This window comes from Elgaria multicarinata, chromosome 3, assembly GCF_023053635.1.
Source record: "Elgaria multicarinata webbii isolate HBS135686 ecotype San Diego chromosome 3, rElgMul1.1.pri, whole genome shotgun sequence".
In the NCBI taxonomy this organism is placed as follows: domain Eukaryota; kingdom Metazoa; phylum Chordata; class Lepidosauria; order Squamata; family Anguidae; genus Elgaria; species Elgaria multicarinata.
The window spans coordinates 158,988,740-159,008,245 of record NC_086173.1 but is presented as its reverse complement, the minus strand read 5'-3'; the positions used below and the strand labels follow the sequence as shown (position 1 = coordinate 159,008,245).

The window sequence follows — 19,506 nt, the reverse complement described above, 5'->3', positions numbered from 1 at the left end:
AGCCGCCAGCCAATGCATGCTTAGGCGGGGGGTGGGGGGGAGAAGTCCTACAACTCCCAGCATGCCCCAGCCATGACTGAGTCATGCTGGGAGTTGTAGGACTTTTTTTCCCCTGTGTTAACATGCATAGGATTGTGCCTTTAATAAGTAAGCAGGGTGACCCTTTGGAAAGGAGGACCGGGCTCCTGTATCTTTAACTGTTGTGCTGAAGAGGGAATTTCAGTAGGTGTCATTTGTAGGCAGGCAGCACCTGGTGACATTCCCTCGTCATCACAACAGTGAAAGCTGCAGGAGCCCTGCCCTCTTTTGTATCCGGTCAGGGCTTCTGCAGCTTTCGCCAAATGCTACATGCCTACAAATGACACTTGCTGAAATTCCCTATTCTATAGAACTGTTAAAAATACAGGAGCCAAGTGTACCTTTCCATGTGGTTACCCTACTTAATTAGGGTGACCCTATGAGAAGGAGGACATAATAATAATAATCTAATTATTAACAGAGGGCAGTACGTTTAACAGATATGTATACCTTTATTTATTTAGGGTGACCATATGAAAGCACCATGTACATTGATGGTGCTATATAAATAAATAATAATAATAATAATGAAAAGGAGGACAGGACTCCTGTATCTTTAACAGTTGCATAGAAAAGGGAATTTCAGCAGGTGTCATTTCTATATATGGGGAACCTGGTGAAATTTCCTCTTCATCACAACAGTTAAAGCTGCAGGTGCCTTGCCCTCTTTTAAATCTGGTCACTCGAGTATAGCTCCTGCAATTTTAACTGTTGTCATGAAGAGGGAATTTCACCAGGTTCTCCATATATACAAATGACACCTGCTGAAATTCCCTTTTCTGTGCAACTGTTAAAGATACAGATCCTTTTCATATGGTCACACTGACTTAACAGGTTTATAATTTGTAAGTTGCTGGAAATGCATTTCGCTGTTTTGTGATGTTTTTGGTTGTTTTTATTATGTAGCAAGATATATATATATATATATATATATATATATATATATATATTCTCTGAAAAAGAAAAGGTTAAGTTGGAGAAGACATGATAGCTGTTTTCAAATACCTGAAGAGCTCTCATGCAGAACAGTGGTCTTCAACTGGTCCAGACCCGAGACCCCCCTTGGGCTCCCAACCTGCAACATGGGACCCACTTTCACAATTGCCCAACATGGCAGCAACAACTTTGCCGCTGCCCACGCTTGGGTCGCGAGACCCCACCCATTGAAGGCCACTGGTGCAGAAGATGGAGCAGAGTTGTTCCTTGTTGCGCCAAAAGGCAGGACTATAGATCTGAATGTATAGATTTTATTCTTTGCTGCTGAGCTTTTATGTTGTTTTGTTTGGATGGTTTTGATTTATATTTGAACATTTTATTGCTATAGGCTTCTCAAAGAACTTTACTATAGGATAGCGTAAATGCTGTGAATTAACAAACAAACCAATCAATCAACCGTGTTTGTATGGGTTGTATTAATTCTGAAGCAAAAATACTTCTTTGTTTTTAGAAGAGGCATTCATCTTCAAAGGCCATGAGAAAATGGGAGGCTTTTTTAAATTGCAATAGTTGTTGCAATTTTTCTTACATTAAAAATAATTGTTTTAAAACATACACAAATCTGCTGTCTGATTAATTGGGGACAACTTTTTAGTCAATTAAAAGTGGGCTATGATCCACTTAGGAACGTAAGAACTGGATTAGACTAAGGATCTGTCTAGTCCATTATGTTCACACAGTGGCCAACTAGCTTCCCATGGAAGACCCACAAGCAGGACAGAAGTGCAACAGCACTCTCCCGCCCATGTTCCCCAGCAACTGGTGTACATAGGCTTATCATCTCTGATGTAGGAGGTAGCTGAGAGCCATTGGGACTAGCAGCCATTGATAGCCTTCTCCTCCAGTAATTTGTCCAATTTCCTTTTAAAGCCACCCACATTGAGAGCCAGAACCACATTCTGTGGAAGTGAATTCCATAGTTTAATTCTGCCCTGCACGAAGAAGTCCTTCCTTTGATCTGTCCTGAAACCATTCCGCTGCATGAAATTAACCCTTTTTGGGTTCTGGTATTTTGAGAGGTAGAAAAATGTCTCCCTATCCACATTCTTTACCCCATGCATAATTTTGTACACCTCTATTATGTCTCCCCTCACTCGCCTTTTCTCACTTACCTGGAAGTAAGCCATTCTGAGTTGATATATTGTGTGTGGGCCCACAAAGAAATGCCACCGTGTATCCTAATATGTTCGCACATCGGTGTTCCGGGTGTGTTTTCTGAGCCGGTGGGGGTTGAAAAAACTATACCTCACATCAAAGACAGGAAACATGGTCCTAAGGTGGGTCTTACAACATGTGCAAAATTTGAGGTTTTTTTATTGGTAGGTGGGAGATTTCGAAAGGATCAGGTAGGTTATGGGTGGGTGGGAATCTCCCTCACACCCTGGAGAGACACTGCCAACCAGATGAGTCACTACTAGGCTAGGTGGGTCAGTGGTCCGATTAGGTAATATACAAACTTATGTGTTCATCTCTACATATGTAATGCTTTCCACACACCAAACATTTATGCTGCTTTAGTTTTATTTTATTTTCTATACTTATTTAATGTTTATCCATCTTTGTAATCCAAACATAAGCCCAAATTAAACTGCTCAGATAAACCATGCAAGCAACATCGCCGAGGAGTCAGAAATCTTAATCAGTAAGTTGAAGAGCAAATGCTGAGAAGGCCCTGCTTCCTGCAACCCATTCCCAAGTTGTTACAAACATGGAGCACTTGAAGACGTTAACTTCAGCATATGGGGTGTCATGGATGAACACTCTGTATGGGTTCTTTCATGTCTAAGAAGGTTTGTGCTCTGACTGAAGTTCTTTCCACACTGAAAGCATTTATAAGGTTTCTCCCCTGTGTGAATTCTCTGGTGCTTAATTAGGCTTGACTGATCACAAAAGCTCTTGATACAGTCTGAGCAGCTGTACGGTCTCTCCCCTGTGTGGATTCTTTGATGGGAAGAGAGGCTTCTGCTCTGATTGAAGCTCTTTCCGCAGGCGGAGCATTTATATGGTTTTTCCCCTGTGTGAATTCTCTTATGCTTAATAAGGCTGGACTGATCATAAAACCTCTTGATACAGACTGAGCAGCTGTACGGTCTCTCCCCTGTGTGGATTCTTTGATGACAAGTGAGGCTTCTACTCTGATTAAAGCTCTTTCCACAATCAGAACATTTATATGGTTTCTCTCTTTTATGGAGTGTTTCATATTCAGTGAATTTTCTGTTCCAATTGAAGCTCTTCCCAACTGTGTCTTTATTGACTTTCTCATTTGTGTGAATTCTTTTATGCGAAGTCAGGCTTGTGTTCTGGATGAAGCTCTTTCCGCATTCTAAGCATTTGTATGGCTTCTCTCCTGTGTGGATTCTTTGATGTGCATTTAAAGTTGTACTCCTATTGAAGCTCTTTCCACACTCCAAGCATGCATAAGGCTTCTCCCCTGTGTGGATCCTTTCATGTTGAAGAAGGGATGCTTTAACAGAGAAGCTCTTACTACAGGCTGAACAGCTATAGGGGTTCTCTCCAGTGTGAATCCTTTGATGTGATGTAAGGTGTGAGCTCTGACAGAAGCTCTTTCCACACTCCGAGCATTTGTAAGGTCTCTCTCCGGTGTGAATTCTTTGATGTGAAATAAGATATGTTTTCCGACTAAAGCCAGTTCCACACTCTGAGCATTTATATGGTTTCTCCCCTGTGTGCATTCTTTGATGTGTAGTAAGGTGTGTGTTCTGACTGAAGCTCTTTCCACATACCAAACACTGATAAGGTTTCTCCCCCGTGTGAACTCGCTTATGTTTAATAAGACCCGACTGATCACAGAATGTCTTGCTACAGTCTGAACATTTATACGGTCTCTCACCAGTGTGAATTCTTTGATGTGAAGTCAGGTTTGTGCTCCAGTTGAAGCTCTTTCCACACACCAAGCATTTGTATGGCTTTTCCCCTGAGCAAAGCATTTGACTTTTAGTAAGGTTTCTGCTCCAACTGAAGTTCTTCCCGAACTTGAAGCTTTTGTTTGTTTTTTCCCCTCCATGGGTTCTCCAATGAGTGTTGAGGTACTTGCTCCTTACACTTTCTGCTTGCTTTTCCTGATGGATTGGGATTCCACAGAAGTTCTCACCCTGGCATGGGACGGCTTTACATTTCCTCTTCTCCATGTGGTTTTCCTCCTGCATCTTCGTTCCATCTTGATTCCAGATTTCCTCCCCAAAATTCTCATGGTCATTTCTTTCGGATGGTATCCCACACGGTTCCCAGCCAGTCTCATTCTTCCACATATCACCTGCTGGAGGAAAGAGAAAAGACCAATAAGCGTCCAAGGGAGAAACAAACGCTTCATATCACAGAACTGAAAGGAACTCCAAAGTTTGCCCACCCCCATTCCAGTGCAGGACCTCCTTTATTAAAACATCCGTGATAGGGAGAGGGCCTTTTCAGTGGTTGCCCCCCGACTGTGGAATGATCTTCCCGATGAGGCTCGCCTGGCGCCAACATTGTTATCTTTTCGGCGCCAGGTCAAGACTTTTCTCTTCTCCCAGGCATTTTAACAGCATTTAACAACGTTAAGTTTGTTTTTAATGGACCCCAGAATTGTTGTTTTTAAATGGATACTGTTGTTTTTGATGGTTTTTAAATTTTGTATACTGTACTTATAATGTTTACTATTTTAAATTGTTGTAAACCACTCAGAGAGCTTCGGCTGTGGGGCGGTTTATAAATGTAATAAAATAAATAAATAAATAAATAAATAAATAAATAAATTAAATAATAGATGGCCATCCAGCCTCTCCTTAAAAAACTCTTGCAAAGGAGCACCTGCCACCTTTTAAAATGCCTGTTTCAATGTGGAACAGCTTACACTTTCTCAGGTTTTCTTGTAATTTGAACCTAATCGTTTGGGTCCTAATCTCGGGAGGAACAGAGAACAAAGTTGCTCCATTCGCTACCCAACTGCCCTTCAAATATTCAAAGACAGCTATTATACTGCTTCATTTTGCTCTTATCCAGGGTAAATATACCCAACCCTGTGTTCTAAATCAGTGGTACAGCCTTCCTGATGTTGTTGGACTGCAACTTCCATCAGCCCCAGCCAGCAGAACTAATGGTGAGGGATGAGAGTGATGGAAGCCAGTGTGGTGTAGTGGCTAAAGTGTTGGGCTGGGAGTCAGGAGATCCGGGTTCTAGTCCCCAATTGTCCATGGAAGCTCACTGGGTGACTTTGGGCCAGTGACAGACTCTCAGCCCAGCCTACCTCGCAGGGTTCTTGTTATGATGATAACTTTTCCATTTCTGTTCCAGGGTGGGTGATTTCGAAGCGGGCAGATCTGGAAAGGTGTTGTGACTCCCATACCAGCCTCCCCTTACACATCTGTTTACAAATTTTGATTCTGGAATTGCCCCACAATTGTAGGGGTGTACAGTTACGATCTTGCTTTGAAGTAGATTGCAATAATTATTGCCTTTTGCTTCCTTCTGCTCTGTTACTTTGATTTTTGCTTAATAAATCTTTAGCCTTCACCTATTAGTGTGTTTATTGTATTTTGAATCCTAAAAAGTACTGTTGGAAACACAGTAGGGCATCTCAGCAGGCACCAAGGAATATGTCAGAGGGCATGCTGGTGCCCATGAGTGCCTTGTTGCCTATCTCTGCCCTACCATAACTAAGCTGATAGAAATAATCACATATTCTTCACCAGTTTATTCTGCCTCCATTTCGCTTCCCTCTCTCAGGTGATTCTTTCTATTTATTTCTTGTTTCCCAGCCCCTTGGGGTAGAGATGTCCTCTTGGTCTCTGTATAGTGATTTGTATGTGGATTGCACGATCAATCCCTCTGTTTCTAGGGTGACCGTGTGAAAAGGAGGACAGGTTAGTATAGAAAAGGGAATTTCAGCAGGTGTCATTTCATAGAATCATAGAATAGCAGAGTTGGAAGGGGCCTACAAGGCCATTGAGTCCAACCCCCTGCTCAATGCAGGAATCCACCCTAAAGCATCCCTGACAGATGGTTGTTCAGCTGCCTCTTGAAGGCCTCTAGTGTGGGAGAGCCCACAACCTCACCAGGCAACTGATTCCATCGTTGTACTGCTCTAACAGTCAGGAAGTTTTTCCTGATGTCCAGCTGGAATCTGGCTTCCTTTAACTTGAGCCCATTATTCCGTGTCCTGCAGTCTGGGAGGATCAAGAAGAGATCCTGGCCCTCCTCTGTGCGACAACCTCTTAAGTATTTGAAGAGTGCTATCATGTCTCCCCTCAATCTTCTCTTCTCCAGGCTAAACATGCCCAGTTCTTTCAGTCTCTCTTGTAGGCATGCAGCACCTGGTGAAATCCCCTCTTCATCACAACAGTTAGACTGTTAGTTATACTGTTAGTTTTTCCCTACCCTGTGCCTGTTTACCCTACCCAGTGCCTGTTTGCATTCTCTCCCCCTCCTTATTGTTGTGGTTAGGTTTTTACCCACAGAAGGAAAAGGACTCTAAAGAGTTAAAAAGATGTCCTTGGCCAGATTGTCTCTGCCAGGAGAAGTCCAGTATGAAGCAGATTCTTCCCTGGCCTACGTGCGGTACGAGATGTACAAGATGAAGAGACTATTGGTTAATTGGGCCAAGGAGAAAAGTGTATTTAAGAAGTCCATGTTGTATGGCTTCTTACTGCTGGAACTTACTGCTGACATTATCAGACTGCTGATGTTATACTGCTACGTTGTATTGCTGTACTGTTGGTGAAAGGACTGTATATATGACCATTTATTCTGTAAGTAATTTATTTAGTGTCAGTAAAGCTTCTTACTGACCAAAGACCGTGAGTGCTTCTTTTTGTTCCTAAATTCAAGCTGAAACCATTTCCAGACTCTACGCTGCTGCTATTTCGCACTCTGCTATATTTTGGGTAAGCAATTACCCCGATAGGTTATGCGCCCAGAGAAAGTCTGGAAGGCATAATTTTTTGGTTACTGGAAAGCTTGAGAGCAAAGGAACGCTGGAGGGAAAGACGGAGTCGAGCTCAGGCAGTTCATCGAGCTCAGACGGGTCTGTATCCAGTGTGAGTCGCGCTCCAGCCCAGCCGGTGAGGATGGCCCAGGTTCAGATGGCATCCAGTATTCCGGTGGAACGGCTGAATGAGAGAAATTACTTAACGTGGTCATTCAAGATGGAAATGTTTTTGAAGCGGGACAGATGTTGGAACGTCGTGAGTGTCCCGAGGCCGGTTGGTCAGACTGCTCAAGAAGCACAAGTGTGGGAAGAGCAGAATGAAAGGGCCAAAGCAAACATTGTCTTGAGTATGGAGGACTCGCAAATTGTCCATATCAACAGAGATGAGACGGCAAGAGACAGCTGGAATGCGCTGAGACAGATTTATGTGCGTGCGTCGGCAAGCACACGGCTGAGCCTCACCAGAGAGCTGTATCGGTTAAAGTTGGAGGAGGCTGGAAGTTTGACAAATCATCTCCAACAGGTGAGATCTCTATTTGTCCAGTTGCAGGAGGTCGGAATCGTTTTTACGGAAGAGCATAAGTGCTACCTGATTTTGGGGTCGTTGCCTCAAAGCTGGGACATTCTGACAACCAGTCTGGAAAGTATGAAGACTGATGAACTCACTCTTCATTATTTGACGGGTCGTTTGCTCCAAGAAGAGAAACGGCGTCTTTCCAGGAAGGAGGAAAACTGCCAGGAAAGGGTTAAGCAGTCAGCCCTTGGCAGGGGAGAAAGAATGCAGAAAGATAAGTGTTTCCAAGGCAACAGTGTGGAGAGAGCCGCAGTTGCAATAAGAAAGTGTTATTTTTGCAAACAGCCGGGTCATATCAAACGCTTCTGTAAAAAAAGGAAGAAGGGAGTTACACAGGCTGGAGAGGAGAAGGAATGCTCGAATGCATTTGTCTCAGCCACAGTGAGGTGTAACGAGGCCCAAGAGGTTTGGCTGATTGATTCTGCGTCGTCCAGAACAATTTCTAATAATCCAGAGGCGTTTCGGAAGTTGGAACCAAGCAAGGTGAAGTCAATCACGCTTGCAGATGGACGAACGTCGAGGGTGGAAGGAATTGGCTGTTGCTACGTTCCATGTCTGCAAAAGGAGTGTGAACAGGTTCTGTATGTTCCAGATTTAGATTTTTGTCTCCTTTCTGTTAGTGCTCTAACGTCTGAAGGATATGTTGTTACGTTTCAGAAGGATGAGTGCCAAGTGATTAAGGATGGACAAAATGTGGCACTGGGACATGTTAAAAATGGACTGTTCTACATGGGTGCAGGTAAAGAAAGGGTGGCACAAACTGGTAACGTGCCAGACCATAAAAATTGTGTTCATGAGTTGCACAGGCGTTTAGGTCATGCAAGTTTTAAAGTGTTAAGTCACATGCCTCAAGTGTGTACAGGGTTAAGCTTGCGAAACTGTAAAAATTTCTTGGATTGTTCAATCTGTCATCAGACCAAATCCCGGGTGCAGAACATCTGCAGGAAAAGTGACAGGGTGTCACAAAAGCCTTTTGAATTGGTGTTTATTGACTTGGTAGGGCCATTCACGCCTACACAAGGGGGATCCAGTTACGTGCTTGTAATTCTGGATGATTACACACGCTTTAGTTGGTGTTATTTACTGAAGCGAAAATCAGAAGCTTTTGAAACTTTTAGGGATTGGAAAACTTGGGCGGAAAAGTTCTTTAACAAGCCCATTATTTCTGTGCAGTCGGACCGTGGGGGTGAGTTTGTTTCTGGAAGGTTCTGTGAGTGGTTTAGGAAAACAGGAATCACACACAGGTTAATAGATCCCCAAACTCCTTTTCAAAATGGGTCAATTGAGAGAAGAATTGGAGTACTTCAAATGAAGAAAGATTCTCTCATGGCTGATGCAAACGCTGAGCAAGATTTGTGGGGAGAAGCATTTTTAACCGCAAACTATCTGTGTAATAGAACCTGGAGCAGGGTTACAGGCAGTTCGCCTTACTGTTTACTTTTTGGTTCAAAGCCAGATTTGTCTCACTTGAGAACATGGGGGTCTTGGGCATACGTGCATATCCCAAAGTCCAAAAGGTCTAAAGGTGAAACCAAGTCTGTGAAATTACGTTTTGTGGGTTATTCTGGCATGCAATCCAAATCTTGGCGATTTTCCCTAAGTCATGGGAAGGTGGTTGTTTCTAGGTCTGCTACTTTTCAGGAGGCAGGTTGGGACAGGATACAAGGTTCCCAAGTTCTGTTAGAAACCGTGAACAACCAGGAGAAAACAGTAACTCAGGGGTTAACTTCTCAGAGCCCTCACATCTCTGAGAAGAGTGTTTCCACTCCCAAAAGTGGAAGGGAGGAGGGAAATGAAAGGGAGGAAGAAATTTCCAGTGTACCTCGTCGTTCACAAAGAAAAAACAAAGGAATTCCACCTTTAAAGTATTCAGATGAATTCAGTGTTTGTTGTGTGAAGTCTGAACCTGAGAGTTACAATGGTGTGTTGAAATTGTCTGAACAAGAGCAAGAAAAGTGTTTTCAGGCAGCGAAAACTGAAAGGGGGTGTTTTCAAACACACGTGTCTGTATGCAAAGGGGCAAGCAAAAGAGTACATGATTGTGGAGCTAGTGGTTCGTCTACTGGTGGCAGGGAGTTCCCAAGACCACATTCAAGAAAACTCAGCCCAAAGCTGCAGGAAGGGTTGAAACTGAAGTCTCTGGGGAAAGTTAGGTGTTACCTTGGTGTAGAGGTAGAAAAGTTTCCAAAGGAAATTACCTAAAAAGCCAGAAGCAGAAAGTTTTTAAAATTGCTGAAAGTTTGCAAATTGGAAGATTGCAAAGTAGTTCAACGCCCCAAAGCACAAAGTTTTTTAACAGTGCTTGGAAGAAGAAGAAAAGAAAAGCTTACATATAAATAAGTCTCTGGGAAATGTAACACACAGAGAAATGTACACAATGTTGGGATTGTTGTAAACATGTAAAGTTGATTTCTTACAGGTGAAATGTAATGAAATGTAAATTGTATTTTTTCTGTAGTTAAAAATGAAAGGGTGTTGTGGTTAGGTTTTTACCCACAGAAGGAAAAGGACTCTAAAGAGTTAAAAAGATGTCCTTGGCCAGATTGTCTCTGCCAGGAGAAGTCCAGTATGAAGCAGATTCTTCCCTGGCCTACGTGCGGTACGAGATGTACAAGATGAAGAGACTATTGGTTAATTGGGCCAAGGAGAAAAGTGTATTTAAGAAGTCCATGTTGTATGGCTTCTTACTGCTGGAACTTACTGCTGACATTATCAGACTGCTGATGTTATACTGCTACGTTGTATTGCTGTACTGTTGGTGAAAGGACTGTATATATGACCATTTATTCTGTAAGTAATTTATTTAGTGTCAGTAAAGCTTCTTACTGACCAAAGACCGTGAGTGCTTCTTTTTGTTCCTAAATTCAAGCTGAAACCATTTCCAGACTCTACGCTGCTGCTATTTCGCACTCTGCTATATTTTGGGTAAGCAATTACCCCGATACTTATTGCTTTACTATGACTTTATTAGAATGTAAGCCTATGCGGCAAGGTCTTGCTATTTACTGTTTTACTCTGTACAGCACCATGTACATTGATGGTGCTATATAAATAAATAAATAATAATAATAATAATAATAATAATAATAATAATAAAAAAGCTGCAAGAACCCTTCCCTCTTTTGTATCTGGTCAAGAGGGCAGGGCTCCTGCAGCCTCAACGGTTGTGATGAATAGGGGGTTTCACCAGGTGCTGCATGCCTACAAATTACACCTGCTAAAATTCCCTTTTTGATAAGATACAGGAGCCCTGTCCTCCTTTCCATAGGGTCACCATATCTTTTTCCAATGTTCAGATGGAGCAGGCCAATGAGGACGGAGTATACTCAGTGGACAGGGAATGCTGACTCACTGTTTGGGGGGACGGGGACAGAAAACTAGGTGGGAGGGAGAATTGAATGGAGTGCCATTGAGGAGGGCATGGCTGGCCGGCCGGCCGATTGGAACAGTTAACATGAGTTCTTGGGGCTGCAACATTTTGTTGTAGCTTCCATTCGTTTAAAATAATAAACATGAACAGTGCTGATTATACACACATACACGCACAATATGAAAGATACTGCTGTCATCTGTACGAAAAGTCTCAGAACATGGCATTCCTTAAGGTGTGGGAAGGAAAGAACCTAATAAAATATGATCCCAAAGTTTACAGGCCTGAAACGGAGAGCCTCAGAGGTGTTGTATATAATAATGTCATGTAGCTGATATAGTGGTTTTATTTTATTTATTATATATTTTTATTAGGTTTCCAAAATATCGATCTATAGATAGAAATAGATATAGTAGTTTTAAGTGTATGTGAATTTTGTATGTTTTTGTGGTTTTTAATTTTTGTATATTGTTTTTAAATGTTTTATCTCATGTGAACTGCCCAGAGGGCTTCGGCTATGGGGCGTTATATAAATGCAAAATTAATAATAATAATAATAATAATAATAATAATAATGGCTTGAGTGGCTATTCCATGAGAATGGAAAAGAAGCGGGCGTTTAGGAAATGACCTCACATCAGAGACAAAACATCCAGACTGAGCAGCAATGCGTAAGACTGGGGTTTTATATAGCCCGGTGGGCATGGATTGGTTCTTGGGGAGTCAGCTGACAGAATGCTCAGGTGGGCTGGTATTGCACCCTAGTTGGCGCCCTTGAACCATAGAGCTCAGTCTGCCCAGACTCACATTCAAATCTGAGCACGAGTGGAGCAGGAGGTGAAGATGCTGGTGCGAGACCCACCACCGCTGAAAGCCTTTGAAAGCGGTCTAATTTGGCTTAGGTTCGGCGCAATCCTACATGTGTTTAGACAGAAAACAAGGCCTACAATTCCCAGCATGCCTGGCTGGGGCATACTGGGAGTTGTAGGCCTTGTTTTCTGTCTAAACACATGTAGGATTGCACCCTAAAGGTATGAATCTCTAGCCGAAACGTGGTTGAATTGTAAAGCACTTGAGTACCCATCAAGGCCTCGTAGGAGTTCCGACCAAGATGTTTCCCTTAAGTTTTGCAGATATTTCATTTTTTTACCTGTCTGGACTGTATGTTCACTGGGGACCTTGTGGCCTCCATGACAAGTAATCGATTCAACTGCCTCCTCCGCTGGGTGGGCTTCCCGCCGGCACTCTGATCCACCCTGGCTCGCGGAGGTGTTTTCCTGCTCACAACACTGGGGCAGGTTCTCTTCCACTTTCCACACTGACATCCCGCATGGCTCTGTCAGTTCCGTATCTTCCGGCACGTTTTTCTCCCCATCATCAATAGTCATCCACCCTTTGTTTGCTGGGGGTGAAAAAAAGAAAAAAATGCCGAGGGTTGATTCCCCCGGCCAGAGAAAAACAAAACTGGAAAACTGGAAATAAAGACGAGAAAAACAACAAAGGTCCCAATCCAGCCCTCCACGATTATCCAGATGGCCACACCGCTTCCTCTGCCTTAGGGTGACCGTATGGAAATGAGGACAGGGCTCCTGTATCTTTAACAGTCGTATAGAGAAGGGAATTTCAGCAGGTGTCATTGTTATGCATGCAGGACCTGGTGAAATTTGCTCTTCATCACAACAATTAAAGCTGCGGGTGCCCTGCCTTCCTTTGTATATGGTTTACTCTAGGCAGGGCTCCTGCAGCTTTAACTGTTGTGATGAAGAGGGAATTTCACCAGGTGCTGCATGCATACAAATGACACCTGCTGAAATTCTCTTTTCAATGTGACTGTTAAAGATACAGGAGCCCCATCCTCCTTTTCAAGTGGTAACACTAATTTATATCTCTTCAGGTTGGTGCTCCTTTTCCTTAGAAACCAAAGATTTTAGGAGGAGGTGGCAACTGGCATGGAGGTGGGTGGGAGGACTCTAAGGACAAAGCAGTCCCAAAATATGCTGAAGGGTGCGAAGGAGCCACAGCTGAGTTGAACCCAAGAAAGACCTTTGGAGCATCCAGGTCCACAGGCACCTTCTTCCTTACCCAAAAGCCTGGCCTCTCCCTGGTCCTCTTCCTGCTTGGTCTCCGTGCGCAGCTGCCCCTCTTCAGAGCCAGACAGAGCCTGGCTTGCCTCCGAACAAACGGCAGCGGCCTCCTTCAATGCCACCTGCAAAAGCAGAGAAGGGCCTTTTCAGGGCAGAGCAACAAGGGTCGGGAAGAGGGAGTAGAAAAGGCCTGACCCAGGGCTGGCGTCGAGGGTGGGCGGCCAGCTGCTGAGGGCCCAACACCCAGCAGTGTCCCACTGACTAGCGCCCCCTTGAGGTGCCCACCATGGCAACCTGTTTGTTCACAGAATCATAGAATAGCAGAGTTGGAAGGGGCCTACAACGCCATCGAGTCAAACCCCCTGCTCAATGCAGGAATCCACCCTAAAGCATCCCTGACAGATGGTTGTCCAGCTCGTGAATGCCTCTAGGGTGGGAGAGCCCACAACCTCCCTAGGTAACTGGTTCCATTGTCGTACTGCTCTAACAGTCAGGAAGTTTTTCCTGATGTCCAGCTGGAATCTGGCTTCCTTTAACTTGAGTCCATTATTCCGTGTCCTGCACTCTGGACACCTGACCCTTGCTCCAGCCCAGATTATGGTGGTGGCGAGGAGGAGCAGGAGATGCCACGGTCTCCTTGCTCACCTATCAAGCAAGCAAATGGTGGCAACGAGGACAAAGAGAAGGAAGTGGTGACAATAACGGACAGACTCATGGAGGGAGGCCCCCTCCATGTAGTGGCTTGCCCAAAGGCCCTCGAAAACGTGGACCAGGGACTCTCTTAGGCCTCGACACCTGGTTGGGCCTCCTCTCCTAAGGCCATGTGGCTTCACCCTCCCCGCTCACGTCCACTAGATATGCCATCACATCTCCCTCCTCAGAGGCCCTTTTCTCCATGGGAGCTTTGATGGGAGGCGGACACCGAAATGCAAAGACGTTGCAGGGCACTTAAAAGACTTGGGCCCAGACCCACAGGAAACAAATCTGCAGGTGCTTATCGGTACCTCTAAATCTTCGTAAACCACCCAGAGAGAATCATAGAATAGTAGAGTTGGAAGGGGCCTATAAGGCCATCGAGTCCAACCCCCTGATCAATGCAGGAATCCACCCTAAAGCATCCCTGACAGATGGTTGTCCAGCTGACTCTTGAAGGCCTCTAGTGTGGGAGAGCCCACAACCTCCCTAGGTAACTGATTACATTGCCGTACTGCTCTAACAGTCAGGAAGTTTTTCCTGATGTCCAGCTGGAATCGGGCTTCCTTTAACTTGAGCCCGTTATTCCGTGTCCTGCACACTGGGAGGATTGAGAAGAGATCTTGGCCCTCCTCTGTATGACAACCTTTTAAGTATTTGAAGAATGCTATCATGTCTCCCCTCAATCTTCTCCAGGCTAAATATGTCCAGTTGTTTCAGTCTCTCCTCATAGGGCTTTGATTCCAGACCCCTGATCATCCTTCGGCTATGGGGCGGTATATAAATATAAATGTAATAAAATAAATAAAATAAATGTAAATTCAGAAACAATGACTAGGTGAAGAGATAGAAAGAAAACTTCCAAGCAGCCTATGGATTCCACCTATATCTTGGTTTGTAAAAGGTAAAGGAGAAAAGCCATGATTCACTTTGCATTTTGCTTTTTAAAAATCTATTTTAAGGTGTTTTTATCTTGTCTACCGCTCTGAAATTTTGAATGGGGAGCAGTATATAAATATTGTAAATAAAATAAGTAAATAATAAATGAAGGTATACGTATCTGTTAAACGTACTACCCTCTGTTAATAATTAAATTTAAGTCCAATTTGTTTCCTTTTATTTAATTTTTTGTTCTTCGTTTTTTGCTTTCCATTGGTTTGTTAATCTCAGCTGCAATCCCAGTTGATAATTGTCCCTGCTGTTAAATGCTATTGCACCATTATTATTATTATTATTATTATTATTATTATTATTATTATTAAACCAACCCTCATTCTGGCTTTTTTGGACTCTCATTTAAAGATCTGCTATCAGAAGTAAATTAAAGATGTAAAGACCTTGATTTGATTGTAATGAACTCCTAAAGTAAAACTCAAATAACTTCCTAGGAGACGACAATTCCCAGCTGTTCTTTGTTGGATTCTGTAGACGAACATATAATATAGAATATATGAATGTGAAAATGTACATTCCTAAATTTAGTAACCTAGAGAAGGGATGTCTTATTGATTGCAGTATGTATTCTCTTGCTGATTGTATAGTATGTATCATATTGCTCTGATTGTATGTATAATTTATAATAATAAATTTTTTAAAAAGGAAAGAAAATTGCCCCCTGCACAGCTCGGGTTTCAGGAAGCCAGATTCCAGCTAGACATCGGGAGGGGCTTCCTGACTGTTGGAGTAGGACGACAGTGGAACCAGTTACCTAGGGAAGTGGTGGGCTTTCCTATGCTAGAGGCCTTCAAGAGGCAGCTGGACAAGCATCTGTCAGGGATGCTTTAGGGTGAATTCCTGCATTGAGCAGGGGGTTGGACTAGATGGCCTTATAGGATCCTTCCAACTCTGCTATGCTATGATTCTATGAATTGAACTAAGAAAAATTTCCATTGGCACCAATGGACACTAAGATCCGGGACTATGGAAAATAGATTTGGGTCTGGGGTGTCATGAGCCCTGTTGGTGAGAAGGCAAATTCACTGAAGTTGGGGACCCATTGAGGGTGTCTTACCCAGAAGCCCTCAAAAACCTGGGGCTGGCACTGTTCTCCATCCCCACTTAGAAGCCCCATTCTTGTGCCTGAGGTAGAAACCAAGGCTTGATTTTTAAAATAAATGTATAGAACCTTTTGAGCGACCTTCTTGTAGGGGACAGATAAAAACCCTTGAATTGCTCTCGCGGTCCTTGTGATACTACACTACATAAGGATTTAAAGGCAAAAATTACAAGTCCTGAGGCAGGAAAGCCACATAATGAGCAAAATAATAATGATAATGATAATAATAATGTACCTGATCTGTGGAGAAGGATGGTTGTGATGCCACACAATAAAGCATCCTTCCCTGTGTTCCATTCCAACTGCTTTCGCGCGGAATTAGCAGGAAGTCCTCGGCCAGGCCCACCGCTTGGGAACAGGACTCTGGGCCACGTTCCCTGACCCAGTTCTGGATCTCTGAGGGGAGGATGGCCAGGAACTGCTCCAGGATCAGCAGCTCCAGGATCTGCTCTTTGGAGTGTCTCTCGATCTTCAGCCACTGACGGCAAAGTCCCTGGAGCTGGTTATATGCCCCTCTCGGCCCCTCGGCCTCCTGGTAACAAAAACACCGGAAGTGCTGACGCTGCTTCTCCCTGCTGATGGCATCTCTGCGCAAGATGGCCGCCTTCACTTTCCCATAATCCTTTCTGTCTCCAGCCTCTAGCCTGCGGAAGACCTGCTCGGATTCTCCACTGAGGGCTGGCAAGAGCCGGGCCGCCCACTCTGCCTTGGGCCACCGGCAGGCCTTGGCCACTTGCTCAAAGGAGGCCAGGAAGGCTTTAGCATCGTCCCATGGGGTGGGCTCCTTTGGCAATTGGGGACTCCCCCAGTCATACTGAGGAGACTCCATTTTCTTCAGGAAGTCCTGCCATTGGGCTTCCCAGGGCTGAAAGAGGGCCTCATCCGACTCCTGTTTAACTTGGCCTCCTGGGATCGTTTGCAGGAATCCTTTTGTACCCCCAGCCTGAGTTTCTCCTGACTTCAGCCCTTGCTCCTCCATTGTCACCCTTGTCTCGTCCCTCAGTGACGACACATTCCAGAAAACCGTAGAATCAATGACAGTGTTCCGGATTGGTGCAACAGTGGGCTTCTCCCTGGAGGAAAGAGACGCAAACCAGAAAGATGGAGTGAATGAGCATGCAACAGCCACCACTTAAAATAAAAAGACTGGTATTATTATTATTATTATTATTATTATTATTATTATTATTATTATTATTATTACACTTGTATACCACCCCATAGCAGAGGCTCTCTGGGTGGTTTACATAGGATAAAAACACTTAAAAACAATATACAAAAAAATTTAAACCTCAAAAACATACAATTTAAAACCACAAAATAAATCAGGGCTGTTGAACCTCCTTTCTCCAGAAGTCCAAATTCAATTTCGGAGAAGCCTTCAGGGGCTCTGTTTCAATGAAGCGTTGGCTCAAATGCAACAGGGTTGACATTAGGCCAAAGAGGGGAAAAGCAGAGGCAAAATACCCAAAATATCTACACATTTTAGCTTAAAGTTCTTACCGCCAGTAATGAAGAGTTAGGAGAAGCATTTCAGCTTTTGAGAATGGGGCAGGGTGGGGGTGGGATGTGGCAAAGCAAGAAAGCCACCAAATGATTGGCGTTGAGGGGAAATGGGGTGGAGACAGGGGAACAGAGAACAGCCAATTGGAGCCACAATTGACACACAGGCTTGTTTAACACCCCTGCGCAAGATCATGTGTACATTCAAATTTGCATTGTTATTGGGCCCAGTTTCTGAAGGTTTTCTGTATAGTTTTTTGATGTGATGCCAGTGACTGATGTGACTAACAGAATAATTGTGACCTTTTCCTGTTTTCATAGTTCTTTGACTTCCATGACCAGTGGTGTATATTTTTCTCTCTTTTCCTCTTCCTTTTCAACAACATTTTTGTCATTAAGTATTACAATGTCGATGAGGTATGTGTGTTTTCTTTTTTTGCTATATTTATTTATTTATCGCTCATGGCATTTTTTCTGGATGGACATGACAGGCTTTGCCAAGTCATGCTGTCTTTTACAGATTCAGGAATTTCCTGACAATTGAGCATATTTTAATTATGACTGCTTTCTGGATGTTGGTGTAGATATATTTTGGTAGGCCCAGTTTCTGAAGGTTTTCTGTATAGTTTTTTCATGTGATGTCGGTAACTGATGTGACTAATGGAAATTATTATTATTATTTTAATTATTATTTTAAATATCTCCTGAAGAAGGTGTCTTCTTCGCAACATCCACATCACCATATAAGAGCCTACAACTCCAAATAAGCCCCAGCAATGATTGGAGTTGTAGTCCAAAACAACTTGAAAGTGCTACGTTGACTACTCTTGGCTGAACATCTGTTGACAGCAGTTGAGGCCTTCTGGGATTTGATTCCTAGGCCTGGAGTTCAGCACTCCTTAAAAACCAGAAAAACACAAAAAGTTACACACAACCACAAGTGCCTGTTGGTTTTGAACCAGCCCACAGGCACTTTTGTGACTGTGGCAGGATCTACACTACTGCTTTAAAGTGCTTTATAACAGTTATAAAGCACTTTAACTGCTTTAAAGCGCTATAAAACTGTTATAAAGCGCTTTAAAGCAGTAGTGTAGATCCGGCCTGGGTCACTTTTAGGTTTTTGAACGTATCGAGAGGAGCTGCTATTTTCATTTAGATGTGCAAGGCGAGGGTTGGGTGGGACGCCGATAGACAAACGTGGTGAAGGAATTGGGGGAGAGAGTGGGGGATTTGGAGGCGGGGAAGGTTGTGGAAACAGTCCCAAATGAGTTCATCTTAAACCCCCGCTTCTCCCGACCCTATATCCGGGGATTTCCTTAAGAAATATTTCAGGGCCTTTTTAAATGCTGTGAATCTCCTTCTGTCATTATTGTCATTATTATTATTATTATTATTATTATTATTATTATTATTATTATTATTATTTTATTTATCCATCGCTTCCTGAAAAAGCAGTCCTGAAGCGATTTAACAAACACAAATTCAGAAATCCATAATTAATCTAAGAGGAATACAAAATTAAACAAATTAAGGTAAATCATATTCAGCACAATAAAACAGAGGTCCTGCAGCCGGTCTCCTCCAGTCTGGAGACACTACAAGGGCCACCTGCTCCAATTTCACCCAGGGCAGATTCAGGAAAAAATAATAATCATTTTTCCTTCCCCCTTTACCTCTGGGGCGAGAGAATGATGGGGGCAGGAGGGGGTCTTTCTTTCTTTCTGTTTCTCTAGCCCCATTTCTGTTTCTGATCTTCCTGCAGATCAACTGACATGTAGGCAATGCAAGGCGCATGACACAGCACATCCAGTTTGCACATTTTATAGATGTTTTTAAAAGAATCCTCATGCAACATCTGCCCCTTGGAGCATCAATTCAACTCACCCAAGGGTCTCTCCAGCCACAGATTTTCCTTCGTCCCGCAAAGCAGGTTAAAGAACCGCAGCTGTATGCAAAACTACTACTTCTACTCCTCTGTGTGAGAAAAATATTATGCATTTGGAAGATTGAGACGGACAGACAGACACAGAAGCCAGTTTCCGGGGGAAGGCCATACACACGCACCCATGCCACATCCTGGCCTGACATCTGGGGTTTGTCTAGGAATCCCGAGGAGGGGATCTTTCTCTTTAACCCTACATGTGAACCAAAGGAAAAGAGATCTTTTTGAGGGCAGATGCCAGCTGATTCGCCCCTAGGGTGGCCATATGGAAAGGAGGACAGGGCTCC

At 43.6% G+C, this 19,506-nt stretch overlaps 1 protein-coding gene across 1 annotated transcript; it reads right to left on the bottom strand.

The window, feature by feature from the left end:
- Positions 1–2,598: 2,598 nt before the first annotated feature.
- Positions 2,599–19,299, bottom strand: LOC134396132 (zinc finger protein 85-like). Its single transcript, XM_063122504.1, has 5 exons — positions 19,162–19,299; positions 16,010–16,847; positions 13,024–13,147; positions 12,092–12,343; positions 2,599–4,351 (listed from the first exon to the last, which is right to left on the bottom strand). Exons 2-5 carry the CDS (start codon positions 16,751–16,753, stop codon positions 2,775–2,777), a joined length of 2,697 nt encoding a protein of 898 aa, XP_062978574.1. The 5' UTR covers positions 16,754–16,847; positions 19,162–19,299; the 3' UTR covers positions 2,599–2,774.
- Positions 19,300–19,506: the final 207 nt, after the last annotated feature.